Genomic DNA, 20,922 nt, shown 5'->3' with positions numbered 1-20,922 from the left:
GTCAGCCGAGAATTTGAAGCACCATGTAGCCACGGCGCATCGCCCGCAGTATACTTGCAAGATATGTAGGTCTACTCATGATACACCGCAGGCACTGGAACAGCATCTTGCAGCCAGACATCCACCGAGTCCGAAATCGTTGCATACGTGCAATGCCTGCTCACGCACCTTCAAAACCCCTGAAGCACTGAGCCAGCACACCGAAGCGAGCCATCCGCTACGCTTCTCCTGTAGCAGCTGTCAAGCTGAATTTAAGTCTCCCGGTGCCTTGCATCAACACATGGAGAATAATCACGTTCCTACGACCTATTCATGCCAGCACTGTAACGAAGTATTTCCTTCTATTATGGCAGCCGATTTTCACAATAAGGCGAAGCACGTAGAGTTTCCTTGCGGGAGCTGCGATCGAATCTTTAATTCCAGGATTGGTTTAGAAATGCACACAGCATCTAAACACAAAGGATATCCTTGTTCCTCTTGCGAATCATCGTTCGACTCGCAATCGGCTTTGGAGGAACATGCGGAAACACACATATTACCTTGTACCTGTTCCATTTGTAATCGAGCATATTCGTCGCAGCGATCGCTGGAAGAGCACGCGGTTACGGAACATATGTGTTCAATCTGTCATGAGGGTGATTTCTACACGCCTGTTGCCCTCCTCGAACATCTCGCAGAGCATCAACTCTCCTATCCATGTCCTTCGTGTAATCTGAAATACGGAACACAAGAAGAACTGGAACGACACTACATCGAGGCCCCAAATGATGTACACCCGACTTGTCGCAGGTGTCCCTTCGCGTTTAAAGACGAAGTGGATTATGCAATTGTGAGCTTGCACGAAATTTGGTGCTATAGATATTAACTATTCGTGATGATGGTTGTATACTTTAGCACCTCCAAACCGCTCATCCAAAGTTGCCTTGTAACTCGTGTGGCGAGACCTTATATGTCGAGGAAATGCAAAGGCACTATCTTGATTCCTCCCGTCATCCAACCTGCGTGATATGCAATGTTGGTTTTATTGATCAGCGTACATTTACAACGGTGCGTGTTGGGCTTCCTTTGCTATCTCACTTGTGATGCTGACAGACGCAGCATGGTGAATTTTTGCACCCGGAGATGCATTGTGATTCATGTCAATGGCAGTTCGATAGCGCGGAAGCGTTGCAAAGGCATCAAAGACACTTTGCAAGTCATCCGAAATGTATACCATGTAACGTCGGGTTTGCTGATTTTGAATCTCATACCAATGTAAGTTTTCCAGACAAGCAGACAATGATAGGAAGTGGCCTGACGTGCTTTGTGCATAAGCAGCATATTATCAGTCATCATGATCGCAAGGAAAGTCACGACGAAGAAAAATCGCCAGAATCTAAATCCGATGAATCTGTAAGTTCTTCTATCAGCATACAGTGCTACTGACTCATGGTTAGCACAGTATATTGTGTCTGGCTATCAGGTTACTTCTAGTATCAGTCCAGTTACTGCACCTGATCGTTCCGATCGTGGTAATGAAAGCATGGGACCTCACTCAACGGATAAGAAAGGTGACACCAAGATTAAGCCTCTGCGCGAGGACACGCCTTTGTATGCTTCTTCAATCCCGTTACCCAAGAGCTCAAGTGGCCATTCCAGTTCGTCGTCGCAAAACAGCAGCTTACGAGCGATATCGAAGTTGAGCTTCAGGAGAACATCAAGCAGCCCGAAGTTTCAGTCACCTCGTGTATATGCTGGGTTGGATCGGTTAGACCGCTCGCGTTTTTTCCCTTCGCCCCCCGTGATAAGGGTTGCAGATGATAATGGCGACGTTCACGACTTTCAATACCCGGAAGCAGATGTGCATTCACGCCCTGCTTCATCTTTGTCTTTGAAGGGGGAGCCCGAGGTGGATCATTGGCAGACTACAAGTTTTATGAAACACGCATACCCTATAGTCGGTGTTTCACAGTTCATGGTGTCACCGCCCTTATCTGCGTCGCGATTACAAGGCATGTCGTTGTTCTCTGATGTCCAGATGGACCCGTATCGCGATCTCTGTCCATCGCCATCAAGCCCTATCTGGCAAGAGTCCTTGGTATTCCCTGAACGAAACAATTTTGAATCCTATAGGTTCGCTTTGGACATAAAGGATGATGATCAATCGAGTTTGTCAGTGAAGTCGCCACAGGTACCGTCGCCTCCCATGAAGTTGCCTTCGCAGTATGATGTCTCCCCGATGTCAACTTCGCAGTGGTCACCAGTCAGCGTTTCTTCAGGACTTTCTTCTCCTAAGAAGTCCCCAGAGACGAACTTTAGTCCGATGCATAGCTACTGTGCGGGAGTAGCTGCACACAGAGCATTACAAGAGTCAGAGACCCGTAACAGGTCTCCTGAGCAATCGGGCTATCTGTCTGCTGAATTCACGCACGTTAGGTGAGTCATTTGAATAAGGACTCTAATTGCAAAACACACGAACTAAATCTGTGATGGCAAATCCAGTGCACCTTCGTCGCCATTGATGTCAGTATCCCCCATGACAACAAGCTTGACGCCAGATTATTTGAAGGATACTCAGGAGTGCTATTCAGAAACAGTTACGTCTCCTCGGGCACATTTCGAAGACTTGAATAGCCCTGCACGTAGCCCAGCTCTCCCGTCACCTGTACTCTCTTCTGCAAACTTTTCAGCCCAGGTACAAGGGCAGAAGCGTGAGGTGCACTTTGAAGACAGTATTCTTTCTGAAAGGCTCTCGGAAGACGAATCTATACGCTCTGGCGCCTCTTCTCCAGATCTTCTCACCACGAACTCCAAACACTGGGCGAGTAGAGAAACAGGTGAGCAGCTCTTGTTCACTGTACGGTTGTCCCATACTGACATAACCACACATTCCAATAAGATCCTCCCAGGAGACACTTTCCTACTTCGCGTACAGCGGGCTCAATCAAAGCAAGTCGACTGCCTCGAAGGACCTCTCCAGGTGCGAAGTCAATGTCCAGCTCGTCGGGGTCTGCACCATCCAGTCCCATTGCACCTCGATACCATTGCAGAATTTGCCGGAAGGATCCCTGCGAGAATTTAACCAGTACGTTGTGCGGGCACTTATTCTGTAACAGGCAAGTGTTTTCGCCTTGCTCTCATGCATGTTAACCAACCTACGACCAAATCGTAGGTGCATTACAGAGGAGGTTATTGCTAAATCCTCGTGTCCAGTTTGCAAGACAGCAACGCTCCTGTACTGCTTGTTCCGCATCGACACTTCTGGTTGATTGTGATTAGTATATCACTCCAGACCTGGCCCGATTTCCTTCCGGGATCCCGATATCATTTATTAGGCTCACACTCCAATACCAACCTTGCAACTGGTCAGTGATTCGGCGTTATGACTTGTGACCCTGGATGGTCATTATCTTTCATGTGCTATCATTCGAATTTTACTTTTTTTATCTTTCTGAGCATCGATATCCATAGGAAGTGCGAAAGCCTAGCGTGACCGACTCAGCCACGAACACCACGTATTTCAAGTTAATGAGCAAGAGCCACTGCATTGCGGTGACGCCCGTCGTCATCATTGTCTTTTAACAAGCCATTCAGCCACAAAAAGATGACCCATGAAAGATTGACATCTTGAGCTTCGCTAGGAACCTATTGAGCAGAATCTGAGATGGGGGTGGTCAAATGGAGAGTGCGTCTTTTGCAGCCAGAAAGATCCATTGAACCCGGCTTGATACCTTTGGATCTTTCATTGTTCATTTCATCAACAGATATGATCGTGCAAACTGGTGAAGGCATATAGTAGTAACTTAGTGACGTGACGAATGCCACACATTGACGGTTAACAGTACTTTTCCTTGCTCTATATGAAAGAAAGCATAGAGCATTTCTGATTGTGCGGTCAGAAATAATATATCATAAACGAAAACATACCTTAGGGTTCGTACGGGAACTCTGTTTTTTCCTGAAATCCCACTTTTTTTTTTTCCAGCCACAATCTGCCGGAATGCCGTCGGAGAGACGGATAGGCATCCATCCCATGAGCCTATGAGTGAGTAGGTATCATACTTCCATCAACCTCATGTCTAGAGCAAAAAAACGCAGGGCCTCCAGCCCAACCCTAGTCCCAGTCCCTTCACCAAAATGACTGCGACATTCTACCAGGATGAACCAAGACCTCCAGCCTGCTCAGAACGTATCTACCGAGGTTATTGAAGAAGGCAATTGTCAGGCAACAAATACGAAGCTATATAACAAAGCCCAATGCCTGGTCAAGTCCTTGCTGGAAGGCGGTGAATCAGGGTATGAGAATGAAGAGTATCGGTATGAGCGCAAATCCAAACTAATATTGAACTAGAGAACAATACATCGAGTATGTACCTCTTTATATAGTGAACGGCGATGGTCAGACCGAGAAAGGGAAGAACTGAGAAAGTGGTCTGACCAGCTAGCTAACCAATAAGAAAAAAGGAGAAGGTGGTCCGATCTATCGTATTTACTAATCGTATGAGAAAATGTATTGGTAAGGGATGTGCGATTGGCTGTATCAGTAAGCCCACGAGAAGGCGCTGACTCACAACCTTCTTCACTTATCAATATTCCTCCGAAGTGTTCCCAGACATAGCACTGGATTGTGGCTATGTCATCTGGATATCTTCTCGAGGGTCGACAACAAGTCTGCCTCGTTGTAGGTACGATAGAACGTGAGTGTGAAGAGAGAATAAGAAGAAAAATGATAAAAGTAATAAGACACCTGCTGTAATCTCTAGTCCAAGGGCAAGAGGAGTGACGGGGATCGAGTCTGCTAACCACGACATGACGGGAATGCAATAAGAAAAATCGATTCCTCACAGCAATGGCACAGGCGCCCAAGATAGTAGTAACAACAATGCCATTTGGACTGAAGCAGAGACGTCGGCTCTTATCCAGTTCATCACCACCAACAGTGCAGAGGGCGGGGACAGTTTGAATTTCAAGCCTGGGTTCTGGCCTAAGGTTGCGTTACATTTAGTTCCTCTTCTTAGTAAGGGACCAGCAAAGACCGCCACTTCCTGCAGTTCAAAGTGGGGCAGGGTACATTATCTAATCTATCAATCACTGATTGTCAACCTCAAGTTTTACAGCTTCGTACAAAATACAACTTAGTGAAGCCTATCACCAACTTGTCAGGCATTCCTTGGGACAATGAACTGGGTCTTAATATACTTGATGAAGGAGAAACGGTCTGGAAGGAGCTCATTACGGTATGATGATACATTTTGGCTTATGACTGATAGCTAATCACTACACAGAAAAATCCGGTAGCAAAGAGCTTTCGGAAGAAGGGCTGGACCCATTTTTTCGCCATGCATGCCTTGTTGGGTGGAGTCCCAGCCAAGGGTTCCAATGTATTCCGTGTCCCCAAAGTCCCGAAGCATCCTAAGGCACCCAAAGCCCCCAAACTGCCACCTTCCATCAATGTTCCCTCCAATCAGCCTAACACCACTGCCTCTGTAACAAGTGCCAGCACCACCAGCCCCGAATCATCTGGCGGCGTAAAAAATTGGCTTGGTGGTGTCAAGTCTCCAACATCTATCCGTGCTCCCACCACCTCATCTGTAACAACTATCAGCAGCAAGCACTCAGCACAAGATGCCGCACTCTCCGATGAAGACGCTGAGGATGGTGCTACTGTTATATCTCGCACCAAGAGTGCAGGCAACGGCAGCAGAGGCTCTAACAAGGCCCCACGCAACACTGCTGCCAACACTCTCAGTGGGTTGAACGACCGGTTGGGGGAAATCATCTCCATCTTCAAGGACTTCAACTCGAAACTCAACATTGGCCTTGCTCCACCTGCCTCCCCAGTTATCACCCCTTCTCAAACAGCTTTGGTGGAAAACCACTCCACCACATCTACTATTGTGCCGCCCATTGGCACTACCTCACTCACTCCTCCTACTGCAAGTGGTGTCTTACAAGGCAGCTTATCCATGCAGCCGGCCCATGCTCATCGTCGTGCCGCTATCACATTCATGATACAATATGATAAATATCTTGGAGTTAACGGCTCTGTCAAATTATTACATCTGTTTGAGCAAGATGTCATAGCCATGGACACGTACCTCAGTTTCCTTGAATCCGACAAACTTTGCAAGGTGTATGTAATGTCAAAGCTAAAGTAAGATAGACAATGTGGATGGAGTTTACCATACTGTATTGCTTACCAATGTTTTCCTTGTATTGTTTATTGCGTAGTACTGTGTCTTTAACGAATCTATGGCTTTGTTTTCATTGACTGCATTTGAATGGATTTTCAATGACAGATAACATTGTAAGGATACAAAAATGTGTAAACTAAAGTAGGCCCCTTCTACCTAGCTCCTGCTGATAATCAATCCACATAGCGTGAGCGATCTGATCACGGCAATTATTGGCCGCAGTACAGTTTGCCTCCGTTGGTGGGGTGTGAGAAAGCTCACCGTTTTCAACCTCGGGAGTAGGGTTGAGGAGGTTGATGTCGGAGGGATCATGGGTCTTGATGAAGTTGTGCAGTATACAGACAGCAGGTGGAACCTTGGCTTGGATGGACATGTCATACTCTATAGCGACCCTCAAAATACCAAATCGGCCCTTTAAAACACCAAATATTTGCTCCACAACATTCCGGGCAGATGCATGGCGTAGATTAAAATATTCCTTGGGATTTTGAGGTCTAAAAAAATGATTTTTAGTCTACTATAACATCATAAATAGACACTTTACATTACCTGCAATTTCCCCAAGCATATTCAGCCAAATGATAGCGGACACCTCTGTAGGGGACCAGCAATTGGTTACATGAAGGAAATCCCGCATCAGCGAGATAGTAGCAATGATGAGGGATGTACTGTTGCAATAACACAATTTTCTGACCTTTAAATTTCATTCTCCTATTCAACTTTTTTTGATAGTTTTCACACACTGTGCCATGCGGCACTTTCCTTTTGTTCAAACTCCTTTTTCTCACGCTGCACTGCTTTTCTTTATTTTTAGATACAAGTATCTCACGCAGTGGAGCTGGTTACACGGGCTGCGCCCTCTGGCATCATCAGCCGCTGCCTCTATCAACTGTATAGTACACATGTACAAACAAACCTGTAGTAGTATATATACCCCAATAGATCCAGGAGACTCCTCAGCGAGTCCTCCTGTTGTTTACCCACAACTAACTCGGTCCTATCCTAAGGGTAATCACTCCCTCCACTACCTTTATAGTTTGTCTGAGTTGTGCGCCAGAGTAACTAAACTCTTGGTTGTAACATTAGGACTCGCTCTTATTACTCTCTTGCACTTTGTGCAAACCCGGTCCCCAGGGTTAAGGGGTTATTGTTTGGGAATATCCCGTATAGCAGAAGGGTGTGCTCCTAGCGACGGCCCTGTAGTGCTCTGGGAGAAGAAACAATTATTTGATACACGGCCCCCAGTGTTAAGGGGAGTACTTTAGCTCAGCAGTTGGTGTGGAACCACTGTTGATTAGAATTTACATACAAATCTTCACTTTGTCTTTCCTCTGACCAGGCCGGGCACTTGCCTCCGCCAGTCTGGAGAGGGTTGACAGCTTAACAAGCGGACCACCCCCTGACAACCGTTTGGACCAGGGTTTCTTACTATAACTTTTATATACTTTTTCAAATACTATACATACTATAGTGTGGGTAGTCGGAGATTGAGATCCGATACTCAGCTGGGAAGAGGTAGATCCGCAGATAGCAAGCGGGGACCCCCAGTTACATTTTTTTATACATTTACAAAGAGAACAAGTTGACATGTCGTTGCAAACCCTTGACGTCAACGCTGTGTTGCACAACATGCATGCACAGATTTTGGCATTGACTACGCAACTCGCCAAGCTACAGGCAAACCCCCCTGCAGCAGCACCCTCGGTGGAAAAGAAGTTCAACAAGAAAGTCGAAGTCGTCGCTGACCCCGGCGCCTTCGAAGGAGATAGAGCGTGATTTGCCGAATGGTGGATCAAACCACAAATTTGGGTCAAGGCAAATTGGGATGCATTTGCCAACAAGTTTGAGGTAGCAACTGCGGTGCTATCTCAATTAAAAGGACCTGTGGCGGGTCGATACACCCAAGTTAGACTTCAGGAGTGCTACACTGCATGTGTGTGGCCCACCTGGGACAATCTCAAAGTAGAGATCAAAAAATATTTTAAACTGCAAGCTGAGCGTGACTGGGCGTGTCAGCAAATCCGTACCTTCAAGCAAGGAAACATAAGGACGGATGACTATGTAACCCGGTTCCTGGCTCTCTCTATCCAAGGAGGGCTTGAAAATGAACATGCAGTAGAACTGCTGGAACACAATGTGAACCCCTGCATTGCAGAACAGACCTATCAGCAAGATAAGAGACATGACAACTTGGCCCTAGCGGCTGAGGAAGTCCGACAAGTCAGTAGAGCCATGGAGCTCTATGCTATGCACCAAGGTGGTGGGTCCACCACCAAAAACAACTATCCCCAGAGGCGCCCCGGGTCATCAAACCAACATAATCACTCTCACGGGTTCAAGCCATTTGGGCTACAGCCAGGGCAGGGTGCTCCAATGAATATTGGCGCGGTCCAAGGCGGACAGATGCACAGATTCAAGGGCAGCTGCTACAACTGTGGCCAGGAGGGACACATGTCCTGAGATTGCAGAAACAGGGCGCAGGCCGCCCAACAAAGAAATAACCAAGGGCGCAAGGCGAGCCAATTAGAAGCAGAGAAGCCGGACGATCAGCTCAACACTCTGGCCGGTCGTTCATACAATAAAATCTGGGCCTTCTTTTACAACCAGCAGGTCACTGAGATGAAGGCGAGGTAATGATGAGGGAGTGGTTACCCTTTAGGCTTCAATAAGTTAGTTGTGAGGATACAACAGGAGGACTCGCTGAGGAGTCTCCTTGATCTATTGGGGTATATATACTACTACAGGTTTGTTTGTATATATGTACTATACAGTTGATGGGGGCAGTGGCTGGTGATGCCATGGGCACAGCCCGTGTGACCAGCTCCACTGCGTGAGATACTTGTATCTAAAAATAAGAAAAGGCAGTGCAGCGCGAGAAGGTGGAGTTTGAACAAAAAGGAAAGTGCCACATGGCACAGTGTGTGAAAATTATAGAAGAATGTTAAATAGGAGAATGAAAATTGCAGGTCCAAAAATTGTGTTATCGTAACATGTTTCTTTCGATAATTCTTCTTCTTCTTTGGAGCCACTTCCCACAGAAATCCCAAGGCATGTGTTGATGTGCACATATTTATTCCAAAAAGAGATCTGTTTAGACATTGGCGTGGAAAACCTTGCCCGGGACATAGCACACCCAACCAGCGCACTGCTTGATTCAGGCGCTAACAGAATCTTCATAGACCAGGTCTGGGCGGAGAAAATCAGACTCCCCCTTGTAAAATTAGATGCGTCCATTCCCGTCTATAACACTGACAGTACACTTAATGCGGGTGGCTGTATTATGCACAAATGTTCTTTTGTTGTCAAGTACCAAGGACACAGAGAATGAGTCACCACTGAAGCTACCCAACTAGGGAAGATTAATTTAATCTTGGGCTGGACCTGGCTATTTAAACACAATCCTGAGATTGACTGGCAGACAGGGGTTGTCACATTGTCACGTTGCCCTCAGGAGTGTGATGACTTAGGTAAACCAAGTCATATCTGACAAACTGAGCTTGATGAAAGAATAAATGCTGGTCACATTTATGCCAAGCTTAAATCTTTAGATAAGATTGACGATGACAATGATGAGGTAAAACCTGATGTCGATGATGAGAACTGCTGTTAGAAAACCACACACAAAAACAAACTAACACACAATCCTCCCAGATTCCACGGAACTTGTTTATGGGCTTTGCCTCCTAGAACAGTGGGTGCTGTAAAACCCTTATCCCTTATACCGAGTTAACGGAGGGATGAAGATTCAAATCAAACAAGTAGCGTTACAAATAGCGATTGAGAATTAATCAACAACTGAGGAAAGTATGTACATGATGGTCTACTATATATATGTTTCTGAAAGCCAGCCATGAGGCGCTGACTGATGTTCTTTGTAATAGCTCTAGACTTGTGTCACGTGATGGTCACGTGATCTGATATAACTACGTATTATGTTATCCGCGCTAAAGCAGCAGCTTAACATATCTTATCTGTCATGTGATCAGATATCAAAGAAAAATGAAAAAGGAAACTAGCGCTCAGACTAGCGCTTCTGGTTCGAGTCGTGACATTACCCCCTCCTTAGGACTTTCGTCCCGAAAGTAGGGGTCCATCTTTCCGTTTTCCCAATTGAACAATTGTTTTCGGACTCTAGTCGTTGTGAAGTTTTCGAAGGGTTGGAAATGTAATTGAAATTGGATCCGTCGGGGTGCACTAGGGTTGTTATCGTGGAATGTTTTTACTTTGTCGGGTGAGTTGTTTAGGTGTTGTTCGGGTTCCCACGTGCGTTCCTCTTTTGGATAGTTCTTCCAATGTACTAAGTATTACAATTTCCCTCGTTTTAGACGTGAGTCTAGAACTTCTTCGACTTTGTATTCTTCTTGTCCGTCTACTATTACTGGCGGTATCGGTTTAGGTTTCTGTTGGGAAGGGAACTGTGGTTCTTTGTACGGCGTGAGTTTTATCTCGTTGAAAACCGGATGAATAGGCCGCCATGTCGGTGGTAGCGCTAATCTATAGGCTGATTCGCCTATTTTTTCCAATATTTCAAACGGGCCGTGTCTCTTATCATCCAGTTTCTTGGCTGGTCGATCTGTTGAGATATTGGTCGCTTCTACGTACACCTTATCTCCTACTCTATATTCCACTGCTTCTCTTTTTCTCTTATCGTACTGCTTCTTCATCTGTTCAGCTGCCTTTTGCAGCGATTCTTCTGCTCTCTTCCTTGTTTCGGTCATTCTTTTTACGAAATCTTCTGCATTTTCGTTCTTTACCCCCACTTTCACTACTTCCTGTGTTCTCGGATGATGTCCATGATTCAGGTAGAACGGGCTATATCCCGTCGCAGAATGTTGTTTGTTATTGTAAGATCTGCCCAATCATCTTGTTTATGGTTTACGAAGATTCTGAGATATTGTTCTATCTCTTGATTGATCCTCTCCGTTTGTCCATCCGTTTGAGGATGCCAAGCCGTTGATGGGTTCGCTTTTATCCGAAGAAGCGTATGTAGATCTTTCATGAATTTTGAAACGAATTGCGGTCCCCGATAGGAGATGATCTTTTCGGGTATGCCGTGGTTTCTGAATACATAATCTCTAAATAGTCGTGCCACTCCTTCCGATGTGATTTCCATCTGCGTGGGAATTACCTTGATCATTTTGGTGAATCGATCTACTACTACCATTATCATGTTATATCCATTTGATTCTGGTAGTGGTCCGATCAGATCTACTGATATGATCTGCCAAGGCTTATCCGGGATCTCGTTTGGGTGGAGCGGTGCTGCTTTCTTTTTATGGTCTGTCTTGGTTCTTTGGCAGACTTCACATCCATCTACGTATCTCGTGATATCTCTGTCCATGTAGGGCCACCAGTATTGTCGAGTGATTAGCTCCTTTGTCTTATATCTTCCTGGGTGGCCTGCAATAACAGAGTCGTGGTTTCGTCGGATAATCTCTTCCCTTAACGTGGCATCTTTCGGTACATAGATCCTGCCTTTGAATACTATGCGACCGTCTTCGTCTAGCCAACCATCCTCTCTCCTCTCTATCTTTCTTTTCATCTTTTTTATCATTTCATCTATATTTCCTTTTCTCTTTGTAATCCACTTTGAAATCTCTAATTCTTCCTCTTGACTATCTGCGATCTTTTGTCTTTGTTCTGGGGAGAGAGTCATTCTTACAAATAGTTTCTCATCCAGTAGTACGACGTCTTTGTTGTCGTTTTCTCCTTTGTTATGATCTGATCGCCTTGAGAGAAGATCTGCTTTTATATGCTTCCTTCCTGGCATATGATGTATCGTGAAATGATACTGGCTCAACTCTGTCATCCACCGCGCCTGTCTCCTGTTCAACTTCTTGGGTTCTTTGAAATACAGCAGATTTTGATGATCTGTCCATATTTCAAATTCCTCTTCCGCGTCTATTAGGTAATGTCTCCATTCGTTAAGTGCCGTCATGATGGCAAGAAGTTCTTTGTCATAGATCTCGTAATTGCGTTCTGTAGGGTTTAACGCTTTGGAGAGGTATGCAATTGGCTTCCAGTCATCCTTTTGTCTTTGTGATAAGACAGCACCCATAGCGAAGTCACTACTATCTGCTTCTACTTTGTATTGGCCATGTGGTACTGGGAGAGCTAACACTGGGGCTGAAGCTACACGTTGTTTTAATGTGTTAAATGCTTCTTGTTGTTCATTTCCCCAAATGAAGTCCTCTTTTCCCGTTAACTTGGTCAATGGTTTGGCTACTTCCCCGAAGCCCTCTATGAACCTTCGATAGAAATTTACAAATCCCAAGAATGCTTGTATATCCTTCTTATTTTTGCATTCCGGCCATTTGCTAATTCCTTCTACTTTTACCGGATCCATGCGAATTTCGTTTTCTGAGATGATCAGTCCCAGGTATTCTACTTCTGTCTGTTCGAAATCACATTTCTCTGGTTTAAGATAGAGATGATTTTCTCTTAGGATTTCCAATACACGTTGCGTCGTTGTTCGGTGCATTTCTATATCTTTTGTGAATATCATGATATCATCTAGATATATGATTACTAATCCTTCATCTATCAACTCTTTAAAAAGCGTGTTCATCATTGTTTGGAACGTGGCGGGGGAATTTGTCAGTCCAAAGAACATGACTAATGGTTCGAATAATCCCCGGTTTGTCCTAAACGCCGCTTTATGCTCGTCTCCTTCTCTCATTCGGATATTGTTATATCCCCATCTTACATCCAATTTTGTGAAGTATTTTGCTCCACTCAATTTGTCTACTAGTTCCCCGATCAACGGAAGTGGATATCTATTTTTGATAGTGATATTGTTTAGCTTCCTATAATCTTGAACTGGTCTCAACTTCCCGTCTTTCTTTTTAATGAAGAAGAATGGTGATGCGAATGGGGATTTCGATGGTCTTATTCGTCCCGATTCTAGATTCTCTTTTAGGAACGCATCTAGCTCTTCTTGCTCTCCTCTTGCCAATGGATAGATCTTGCAATCTAGGGAGTGATCTCCCGGTATTAGTTCGATTGCGTGATCCCATTGCCTTCTTTCAGGTAATGTGTCAAACTCCTTTTTATCAAATACGTCTTTGTATTGATGAAGGTGTTTTGGCACTATCTTTTCGAATCCTCCTTCTTTTCGATCTTTGCCTGTGGCTTCTGCTAGCTTCTGTGCCATTGTGCCTTGGGCTCTAATATGGTAATATTGATCGTCGATCGTGGCATCTTCGAAATTATGGAGATTCACCTGTATCATCCTCTCGTCTTCTCTTAGCTCCTCAAAGAATATTTCCGGATCCTCCTCTGGATCAGAGATTCGGATTCTCGGTCTGCATTCTTCAGGACATCTTTCAAAGGTCAACTTCGATTCTTTCCAGTCTATTTTAGGATTATGTTTGTTCAACCACTCATGTCCTAGAAACATTTTTCCGTTACCTAGATTGGTTACGGCAAGATGTATCTTTTCGACGTGTCCGTCGATTTCCATGAGTAGTATTACAAATTCATTGATGGCTCCGTTTTTATTTAGAGTTCCATCTGCATTATAGACTGGAATAGGTCTCGGTATCTTCCTTGTCTCATATCTTTTGTCTTTCACAAATTGGGAGTCGATGCAACTCCCCGTGCATCCACTGTCCAATAGTGCTTCGACTGTTTCTGATTGGAGAGTATCTAATGTAGTAAGCTTACATTTTACATTCATTTGATTGCCTTGGGTGCCCCTAATGTACTTTTTTGGGGAGGCAATTTCTATGATCGCTTGTATAGCTTCTACTTTTGGTAACCGGTTGATTTCTTTTATCGTTTCCCGGGTTACTTCTCTCGCTCTCTTTTTATGTGTCCAGGCGCTTAGAATCCCAATGGATCTTTCTTCCTTTTGGTCTCTTAGCCTGTCTACTACCCATTCTGGGGTCCAGACTTCTGTTCTAGGTTTTTCTAGAGGGGCTCCTGACCTCTCTTCTACAGTCTCTGCTGCGTTTTTCTCCGTAGAGCTCGCCGCATCGGGTGTAGGAATCTTAGGTTCTATCGTAAATGCTGCGCTTTTTAGTGATTCGCCCGCCGTCAAAACTGCGGATGTCTTATCACTCTGCGCCGCTTTCACTCTAGTTGCATCTTTTTTGTTTCGGATTTCTTTCTTTGTCTGAGTGGAAATAGTTTTATTGTCATCCGCGCTAAAGCTGCAGCGTAACAATTCTGAGTCATTGTTACGATAACACAATTTCCGGACATCTCCTTTCCTTTTTATTCTCCGCTTTAACTTTATACTTTAAGTGCCACGCGGCATTTCCCTTTCTCGCGCCGCGTTGCCTTTCTTTTACTTTTAGACTTAACTCTCTCACGCAGTGGAGCTGGCCATACGGGCTAGGCCCTATGACATCATCAGCCACTGCCTTCATCAACTGTATAGTACACATGTACAAACAAACCTGTAGTAGTATATATACCCCAATAGATCCAGGAGACTCCTCAGCGAGTCCTCCTGTTGTATACCAACTAACTCACTGCAGCCCAAGGGGTACCCACTCCCCATCTTCCACTACCTTTATAGTGTGTTCCTGTGTGCGCCAGAGTAACTAACTCTTGGTTGTTACATTAGGACTCGCTCTTTCTACTCTCTCGCACGTGTGTGCAGAAGTCCCATCATTTGGGCACCCGGACTCCAGGGTGAAGGAGATTGGTTAGCGGTTAGGAATATCCCACATAGCAGATAGGTGCGCTCCTAGCGACGGCCTTGTAGTGCTTTGGGAGAAGAACCCAAAACCTTCGATACGCGGCCCCCAGCGTTAAGGGGAGTACCTTAGCTCAGCAGTCGGTGTGGAACCACTGTTGATTAGATTTAAAATACAAACTTTCAATTTCGAATACCTCTGACCAGGCCGGGCACTTGCCTCCGCCAGTCTGGAGAAGGGTTGACAGCTTAACAAGCGGACCACCCCCTGACAACCGTTCGGACCAGGGTTTATTACGTTTACATTTTTATATACTTTTTCAAATACTATAGTGTGGGTAGTCGGAGATTGAGATCCGATACTCAGCTGGGAAGAGGTTGATCCGCAGATAGCAAGCGGGGACCCCCAGTTACCTATTTTTACGTTACCCAAAGAGAACAAGTCGACATGTCGTCGCAAGATATGAATGCGCTACTGCACGCAATGCGTGTGCAGATAGCGGAATTAACCTCGCAGCTCGCCGAGATACAGGCCAACCCCCCTGTAGCAACCCCCTCGGTAGAGAAAAAGTTTAACAAGAAAGTCAAAGTCGTCGCTGACCCTGGCGCCTTCGAAGGAGACCGAGCGCGATTTGCCGAATGGTGGATCAAGCTCCAGATTTGGGTCAAGGCAAACTGGGACGCTTTCGCCGACGATTTTGAGGTAGCCACTGCGGTGCTATCTCGCCTAAAAGGACCTGTGGCGGGTCGATACGCCCAAGTAAGACTCCAGGAATGCTACACCGCGGGTGTGTGGCCTACCTGGGACGATCTCAAGAAAGAGATCGAAAAATATTTCAAACCGCAAGCTGAGCGAGACTGGGCGCGTCAGCAAATCCGTTCCTTCAAACAAGGAAACATGAGGACGGATGATTATGTCACCTGGTTCCTGGCCCTCTCCATCCAAGGAGGGTTAGGTAACGAACACGCAGTAGAACTGCTGGAACGCAATGTGAACCCTCGCATTGCAGAACAGATCTACCTGCAGGATACAAGAAGTGACGACCTGGCTCTGGCAGCCGAGGAAGTCCGACGAGTCGGTAGGGCCATGGAGCTCTACGCTATGCACCAAGGTGGCGGGTCCACCAAACAAACCACCACACCCCAGAGGCGCCCTGGGTCATCAAACCAACATCATAATCACTCTCACGGGTTCAAGCCGTTCGGGCTGCAGCCAGGACAGGGTGCTCCTATGGATATCGGCGCGGTCCAAGGCGGACAAATGCGCAGATTCAAGGGCAACTGTTACAACTGCGGCCAAGAGGGACACATGTCCCGAGACTGTAGAAACGGGGCGCAGGCTGCCCAACAAAAAAATAAAGGGCGCCAGGTGCGCCAACTAGAAAACGAAAAGCCGGACGATCGGCTCAACTCTTTGGCCGGTCGTTCTTACGACGAAATCCGGGCCTTCTTCTATGACCAACAGGTCAACGAAATGAAGGCTCAGGGAAAAGAATTCGGGGCTTAGGTCACTTGGGTACCTTAGCTCCTGGCAAAAATGAAGTAAACCACAACAAAGTGGCCCCTGCTCCGGGGTGTTGCACGAGCAATAACGGAATGACGGGGATGGCTCCCCAATTTGTAAATAAGTTTTTAAATTTGTTATCAGAAGTATGTACTTGTATAAAGAAATGTAACTGTAATATTTATGATACTACCGCTGCACCAGCGTCTCCCTTGGAGTGTGGCCCCGGTGAGACAAACACTAGGGTGCTTGATTCTGGTAAAACAAAAATAGAAAAACATGTGTCATTCAAGATCTCTTCTTCTTCTTCTTCTTCTTCTTCTTCTTCTTCGGAGCCACCCTTTCCCGAAATCCCAAGGTGTGTGTTGATGCGCACATATTTATTCCAAAAGGAGATCCGTTTAGACGTTGGCGTGGAAAACCTTGCCAGGGGCAAAGTACACTCAACGAGCGCACTGCTTGATTCAGGCACTAACGGGATCTTCATAGATCAGGTCTGGGCGGAGCAAATTGGACTCCCCCTTGTAAAATTAGAAATGTCTATTCCCGTCTATAACGTTGACGGTACGCTTAACGCAGGTGGCTGTATTACACACAAATGTTCTTTTGTGGTCGAATACCAAGGACACAGAGAACGAGTCACTGCCGAAGCTACCCAACTAGGGAAGATTAATTTAATCTTAGGCTGGACCTGGCTATTTAAACACAATCCTGAGATCAACTGGCAGACAGGGGTTGTCACATTGTCACGTTGTCCCCAGGAATGTGTAAACTTGGGTAAACCAAATCATGTCCGTCACAATGAGCGTCTCGAAAAGTTAAACGCTAGTCACGTTTACGAGCTCAGATCTTTAGAAAAGATCGACGATGACGATGATGAGGTAAAACCTGAGGAAGAGATTAAGAGGCTGGTACCTCCCGAGTACCACGACTTCTGGAAAGTCTTTTCGAAACACAAATCAGAGCGCTTCCCAGAGGCTAAGCCTTGGGACCATGCTATAGATTTGAAAGACACCTTCAAACCAAGGAAGGGACACATGATACCGCTCTCTGCTCCCGAAAGAGACGAGGTATCTAGTTTCATAGACGAACAACTTAGGAAGGGTTACATCAGACCTTCCAAAAGTCCTATGACGTCCCCGGTGTTCTTCATTCCTAAAAAGGATGGTAAAAAGCGAATGATTATGGACTATCGTTACGTAAATGAGCACACGGTTAAAAATGCGTATCCTCTGCCTTTGATTAGTCAGCTAGTGGACAAATTGGCTGGCGCCAAGATTCTGACTAAAATGGATCTCAGATGGGGGTACAATAACGTACGAATCAAAGAGGAAGATGCTTGGAAGGCCGCGTTCACGTGCCACCGAGGATCTTTCGAACCCCTTGTTATGTTCTTTGGGTTGACCAATTCACCAGCGACCTTTCAGAGCATGATGAATGAGATCTTTGCGGATATGGAAAACTGTGTCGTCATTTACATTGACGATTTATTAATATTTACAAAGTCGGACGATGAGGCTGAGCATGACAAGATCGTGCAAGAAGTCCTTCGACGCTTACAGGAACGGGACCTATTCGTCAAACCCGAAAAATGTAATTTTAAAGTGAAGGAAGTAGACTTCCTTGGTATGATCATAGGCCAGAACGGAATCAGGATGAACCCTGAGAAAGTTCAAGCTATTTTGGAATGGCCAGAACCTACTCGCGTCAAAGGGGTTAGGGCTTTCCTAGGCTTAGGCAATTTCTACCGAAGGTTTATTGAAAACTTTGCAAAAATCACGAGACCGTTGAACGATCTCACCAAAAAGGACCTTGTTTGGCAGTGGGGCGCCAAAGAACAGGAAGCTTTTGATAAGCTTAAACAGGCATTTACAACAGCACCCATATTGGCATTCCCTGAATTAGACAAAGAGTTCCGGCTAGAAACCGACTCTTCTGACTTCGCCACTGGGGCTGTTCTATCAATCAAATGCCCTGATGATCTTTGGAGGCCTTGTGCCTATTTATCGCATAGTTTGTCGCCTACAGAGCGCAACTATCAAATATACGACAAGGAGATGCTGGCCATCATTAGAGCTTTAGAGCACTGGCGGCACTACATAGAAGGTGCTAGGCACCAATTCGAAATTTGGACCGATCATAAGAACCTGGAGTACTTCATGACGGCCCGAGACCTGAACCGGAGACAGGCCCGCTACGCGGTGTACTTGTCAAGGTTCAATTATAAATTAATTCATAAGCCAGGAAGCTCAATGGGGAAAGCGGATGCTTTATCTAGAAGAGAGGATCATGCCAACGGCATTGAAGATGACAACAAAGGTGTCACCCTGATAGATCAATCAAGGGTTGCCAATGTTAGAATCGGGCAAGATTCCGACCTCCTAGAAGTCTTCAGGAAAGACATCTCCCCAGAGGAAAAGGCACGCCTTGACGGCAATGAAAACTATTTATGGAAAGACGGGCTCTTTCATTTCAAAAACAAAATCTATGTGCCTGAGTCCGCAAGGATCAAGGCAATAGATAGACATCATGATACTCCAGTGGCTGGGCACCCTGGATGGCAACGAACGATGGAGTTGATCTCCAGAAACTACATGTGGCCTGGCATGGTCAAAGACATACAGGAATATGTAAAATCCTGTCTGAGATGCGCCATGGCCAAGAATTCCCATCAACCGCCGGCGGGTAAACTCATGCCGAACCCGATACCAGCTGGCCCCTGGCAGGATATATCGGTGGACTTCACGACAGATCTGCCCGAGTCAAACGGGTACGATTCAGTAATGGTGGTAGTAGACCGCTTCTCCAAAGAAGTGGTATTCATACCCACCAACAAAACCATCACCGCTGCCGGTACGGCAGACCTATTTAAAGATTTCGTATGGTCAATCCATGGGTTACCAGAAACGGTAATCTCCGATAGAGGACCGCAATTCGCTAGCGAATTTACGAAAGAATTATGCCGGATGCTGGGCATCAAACCTAAATTATCCACGGCGTTCCATCCGCAAACCGATGGACAAACGGAGAGACTCAACCAGGAGTTGAAACAGTATCTCCGGATATTTATTAACGACAGACAGACAGATTGGGCCAAGTGGCTAAAGATAGCCCAGTTCTCTTATAATATTAAACAGTCTTCGGCTACAGGAAGGGCACCATTCGAGGTTACTAGATCGTACCTCCCCAGAATGGGTGTAGAACCTGGCAAAAGCAAAAACGAGGCTGCTGGGAACATGGCAAAAGACATGAAGTCTGTCTTGGACGAAACGCGCAAAGCGCTATTTAAAACTGCGGAGCAGATGAAAGACAGGGCAGAGCGTAGACGCTCTAAGGCCCCTGATTACAAGGTCGGCGACCTGGTCTGGTTAGACACCGACCACTTGAAATTAAAAGACCGGCAGTCTAGAAAACTGACCGAAAAGTGGATTGGCCCTTACTGGATTAAGGAAGTCAAACCTAATGCGGTGGAGCTGGAACTCCCAAAATGAATGAGGGTGGTACCCACGGTTAACATTAGCCGTGTGAAACCCTACAAGGGACCGCTGCCGGGACAGCGCGTAGACCGGCCCGGTCCGGTAGTAGTCACCCAGGAAGGTGAAGAAGAGTTCGAAGTCGAACGGGTGGTAGATGCACGCTTGAAGCGTGGAAAATTAGAGTTCCTGGTCCTTTGGAAGGGCTACGGAGACGAGGACAGAACGTGGGAACCAGAATCCCATCTGGAAAACTCCCGCAACGCTGTTCGCGAATTTTATTCTAGGAATCCCTCAGCTCCCAGGAAGCTTAGAGGCATGGATTCAAACCTTTTTAATTCCCTCTTTCAACCTATGCCCGAAAATTTTACCACTACCTCCGGAATTTGGTCTCGCCTGGAAGTCGAGCCTTAGAAGGGGGGTAGTGTTACGATAACACAATTTCCGGACATCTCCTTTCCTTTTTATTCTCCGCTTTAACTTTATACTTTAAGTGCCACGCGGCATTTCCCTTTCTCGCGCCGCGTTGCCTTTCTTTTACTTTTAGACTTAACTCTCTCACGCAGTGGAGCTGGCCATACGGGCTAGGCCCTATGACATCATCAGCCACTGCCTTCATCAACTGTATAGTACACATGTACAAACAAACCTGTAGTAGTATATATACCCCAATAGATCCAGGAGACTCCTCAGCGAGTCCTCCTGTTGTATACCAACTAACTCACTGCAGCCCAAGGGGTACCCACTCCCCATCTTCCACTACCTTTATAGTGTGTTCCTGTGTGCGCCAGAGTAACTAACTCTTGGTTGTTACAGTCATATGTATCTACAGTCAAAGGAAGAAATCGATTTGAAACGTCTTTAGGCTCAGTCGGTCGATGCGGTACCGCTGGCCTCTTTAAAAACCCTCAAGGAGTTTTTCCCTTTCCTCTTTCGTCATCTTTTCTAAGAACTCTCGGACATTAAATTGTGGCTTCCTTTTTTGTGCGTCTTTGCACTCGAAGCTTCTATGTCCCTTTTCTCCACATCGGTAGCATCGTCCCTCAGTGCGGAACTTTGCTTTGTCCACCTCCATTCTTTCTCCGCTACCGGTATAGGTATACCCGGTTCCGTCCTTTTTCTTCTCTC

General features: G+C 46.0%; 6 protein-coding genes across 6 annotated transcripts; 4 read left to right on the top strand and 2 right to left on the bottom strand.

Annotated features, from left to right (window-relative positions):
• Positions 1 to 346: 346 nt before the first annotated feature.
• SERLADRAFT_491696 (uncharacterized protein) lies at positions 347 to 3,422 on the top strand (the record flags this gene model as incomplete). Its single annotated transcript, XM_007314270.1, has 8 exons — positions 347 to 829; positions 895 to 1,047; positions 1,093 to 1,254; positions 1,318 to 1,392; positions 1,442 to 2,415; positions 2,482 to 2,816; positions 2,879 to 3,095; positions 3,152 to 3,422. The coding sequence occupies 8 exons, from the start codon at positions 347 to 349 to the stop codon at positions 3,246 to 3,248; spliced, it is 2,496 nt and encodes an 831-aa protein (XP_007314332.1).
• Positions 3,423 to 6,325: 2,903 nt separating this feature from the next.
• Positions 6,326 to 6,546, bottom strand: SERLADRAFT_433238 (uncharacterized protein; the record flags this gene model as incomplete). Its single annotated transcript, XM_007313415.1, has 2 exons — positions 6,326 to 6,339; positions 6,399 to 6,546. 2 exons carry the CDS (start codon positions 6,544 to 6,546, stop codon positions 6,326 to 6,328), a joined length of 162 nt encoding a protein of 53 aa, XP_007313477.1.
• A 1,214-nt stretch (positions 6,547 to 7,760) lies between these two features.
• Positions 7,761 to 8,633, top strand: SERLADRAFT_433237 (uncharacterized protein; the record flags this gene model as incomplete). The annotated part of the gene is made up of 2 exons (XM_007313414.1): positions 7,761 to 7,910; positions 7,989 to 8,633. The coding sequence occupies 2 exons, from the start codon at positions 7,761 to 7,763 to the stop codon at positions 8,631 to 8,633; spliced, it is 795 nt and encodes a 264-aa protein (XP_007313476.1).
• Positions 8,634 to 9,231: 598 nt separating this feature from the next.
• On the top strand, positions 9,232 to 9,660 carry SERLADRAFT_433236 (uncharacterized protein; the record flags this gene model as incomplete). Its single annotated transcript, XM_007313413.1, has 2 exons — positions 9,232 to 9,448; positions 9,515 to 9,660. The coding sequence occupies 2 exons, from the start codon at positions 9,232 to 9,234 to the stop codon at positions 9,658 to 9,660; spliced, it is 363 nt and encodes a 120-aa protein (XP_007313475.1).
• A 4,632-nt stretch (positions 9,661 to 14,292) lies between these two features.
• SERLADRAFT_377808 (uncharacterized protein) lies at positions 14,293 to 20,904 on the bottom strand (the record flags this gene model as incomplete). The annotated part of the gene is made up of 2 exons (XM_007313412.1): positions 14,293 to 14,347; positions 20,611 to 20,904. One exon carries the CDS (start codon positions 20,867 to 20,869, stop codon positions 20,693 to 20,695), a length of 177 nt encoding a protein of 58 aa, XP_007313474.1.
• Positions 16,414 to 20,208, top strand: SERLADRAFT_433232 (uncharacterized protein; the record flags this gene model as incomplete). The annotated part of the gene is made up of 2 exons (XM_007314271.1): positions 16,414 to 19,788; positions 19,861 to 20,208. The coding sequence occupies 2 exons, from the start codon at positions 16,414 to 16,416 to the stop codon at positions 20,206 to 20,208; spliced, it is 3,723 nt and encodes a 1,240-aa protein (XP_007314333.1).
• Positions 20,905 to 20,922: the final 18 nt, after the last annotated feature.

Source organism: Serpula lacrymans (genome assembly GCF_000218685.1).
Source record: "Serpula lacrymans var. lacrymans S7.9 unplaced genomic scaffold SERLAscaffold_2, whole genome shotgun sequence".
NCBI lineage: Eukaryota > Fungi > Basidiomycota > Agaricomycetes > Boletales > Serpulaceae > Serpula > Serpula lacrymans.
This window is presented reverse-complemented; position numbering and strand designations above follow the sequence as displayed.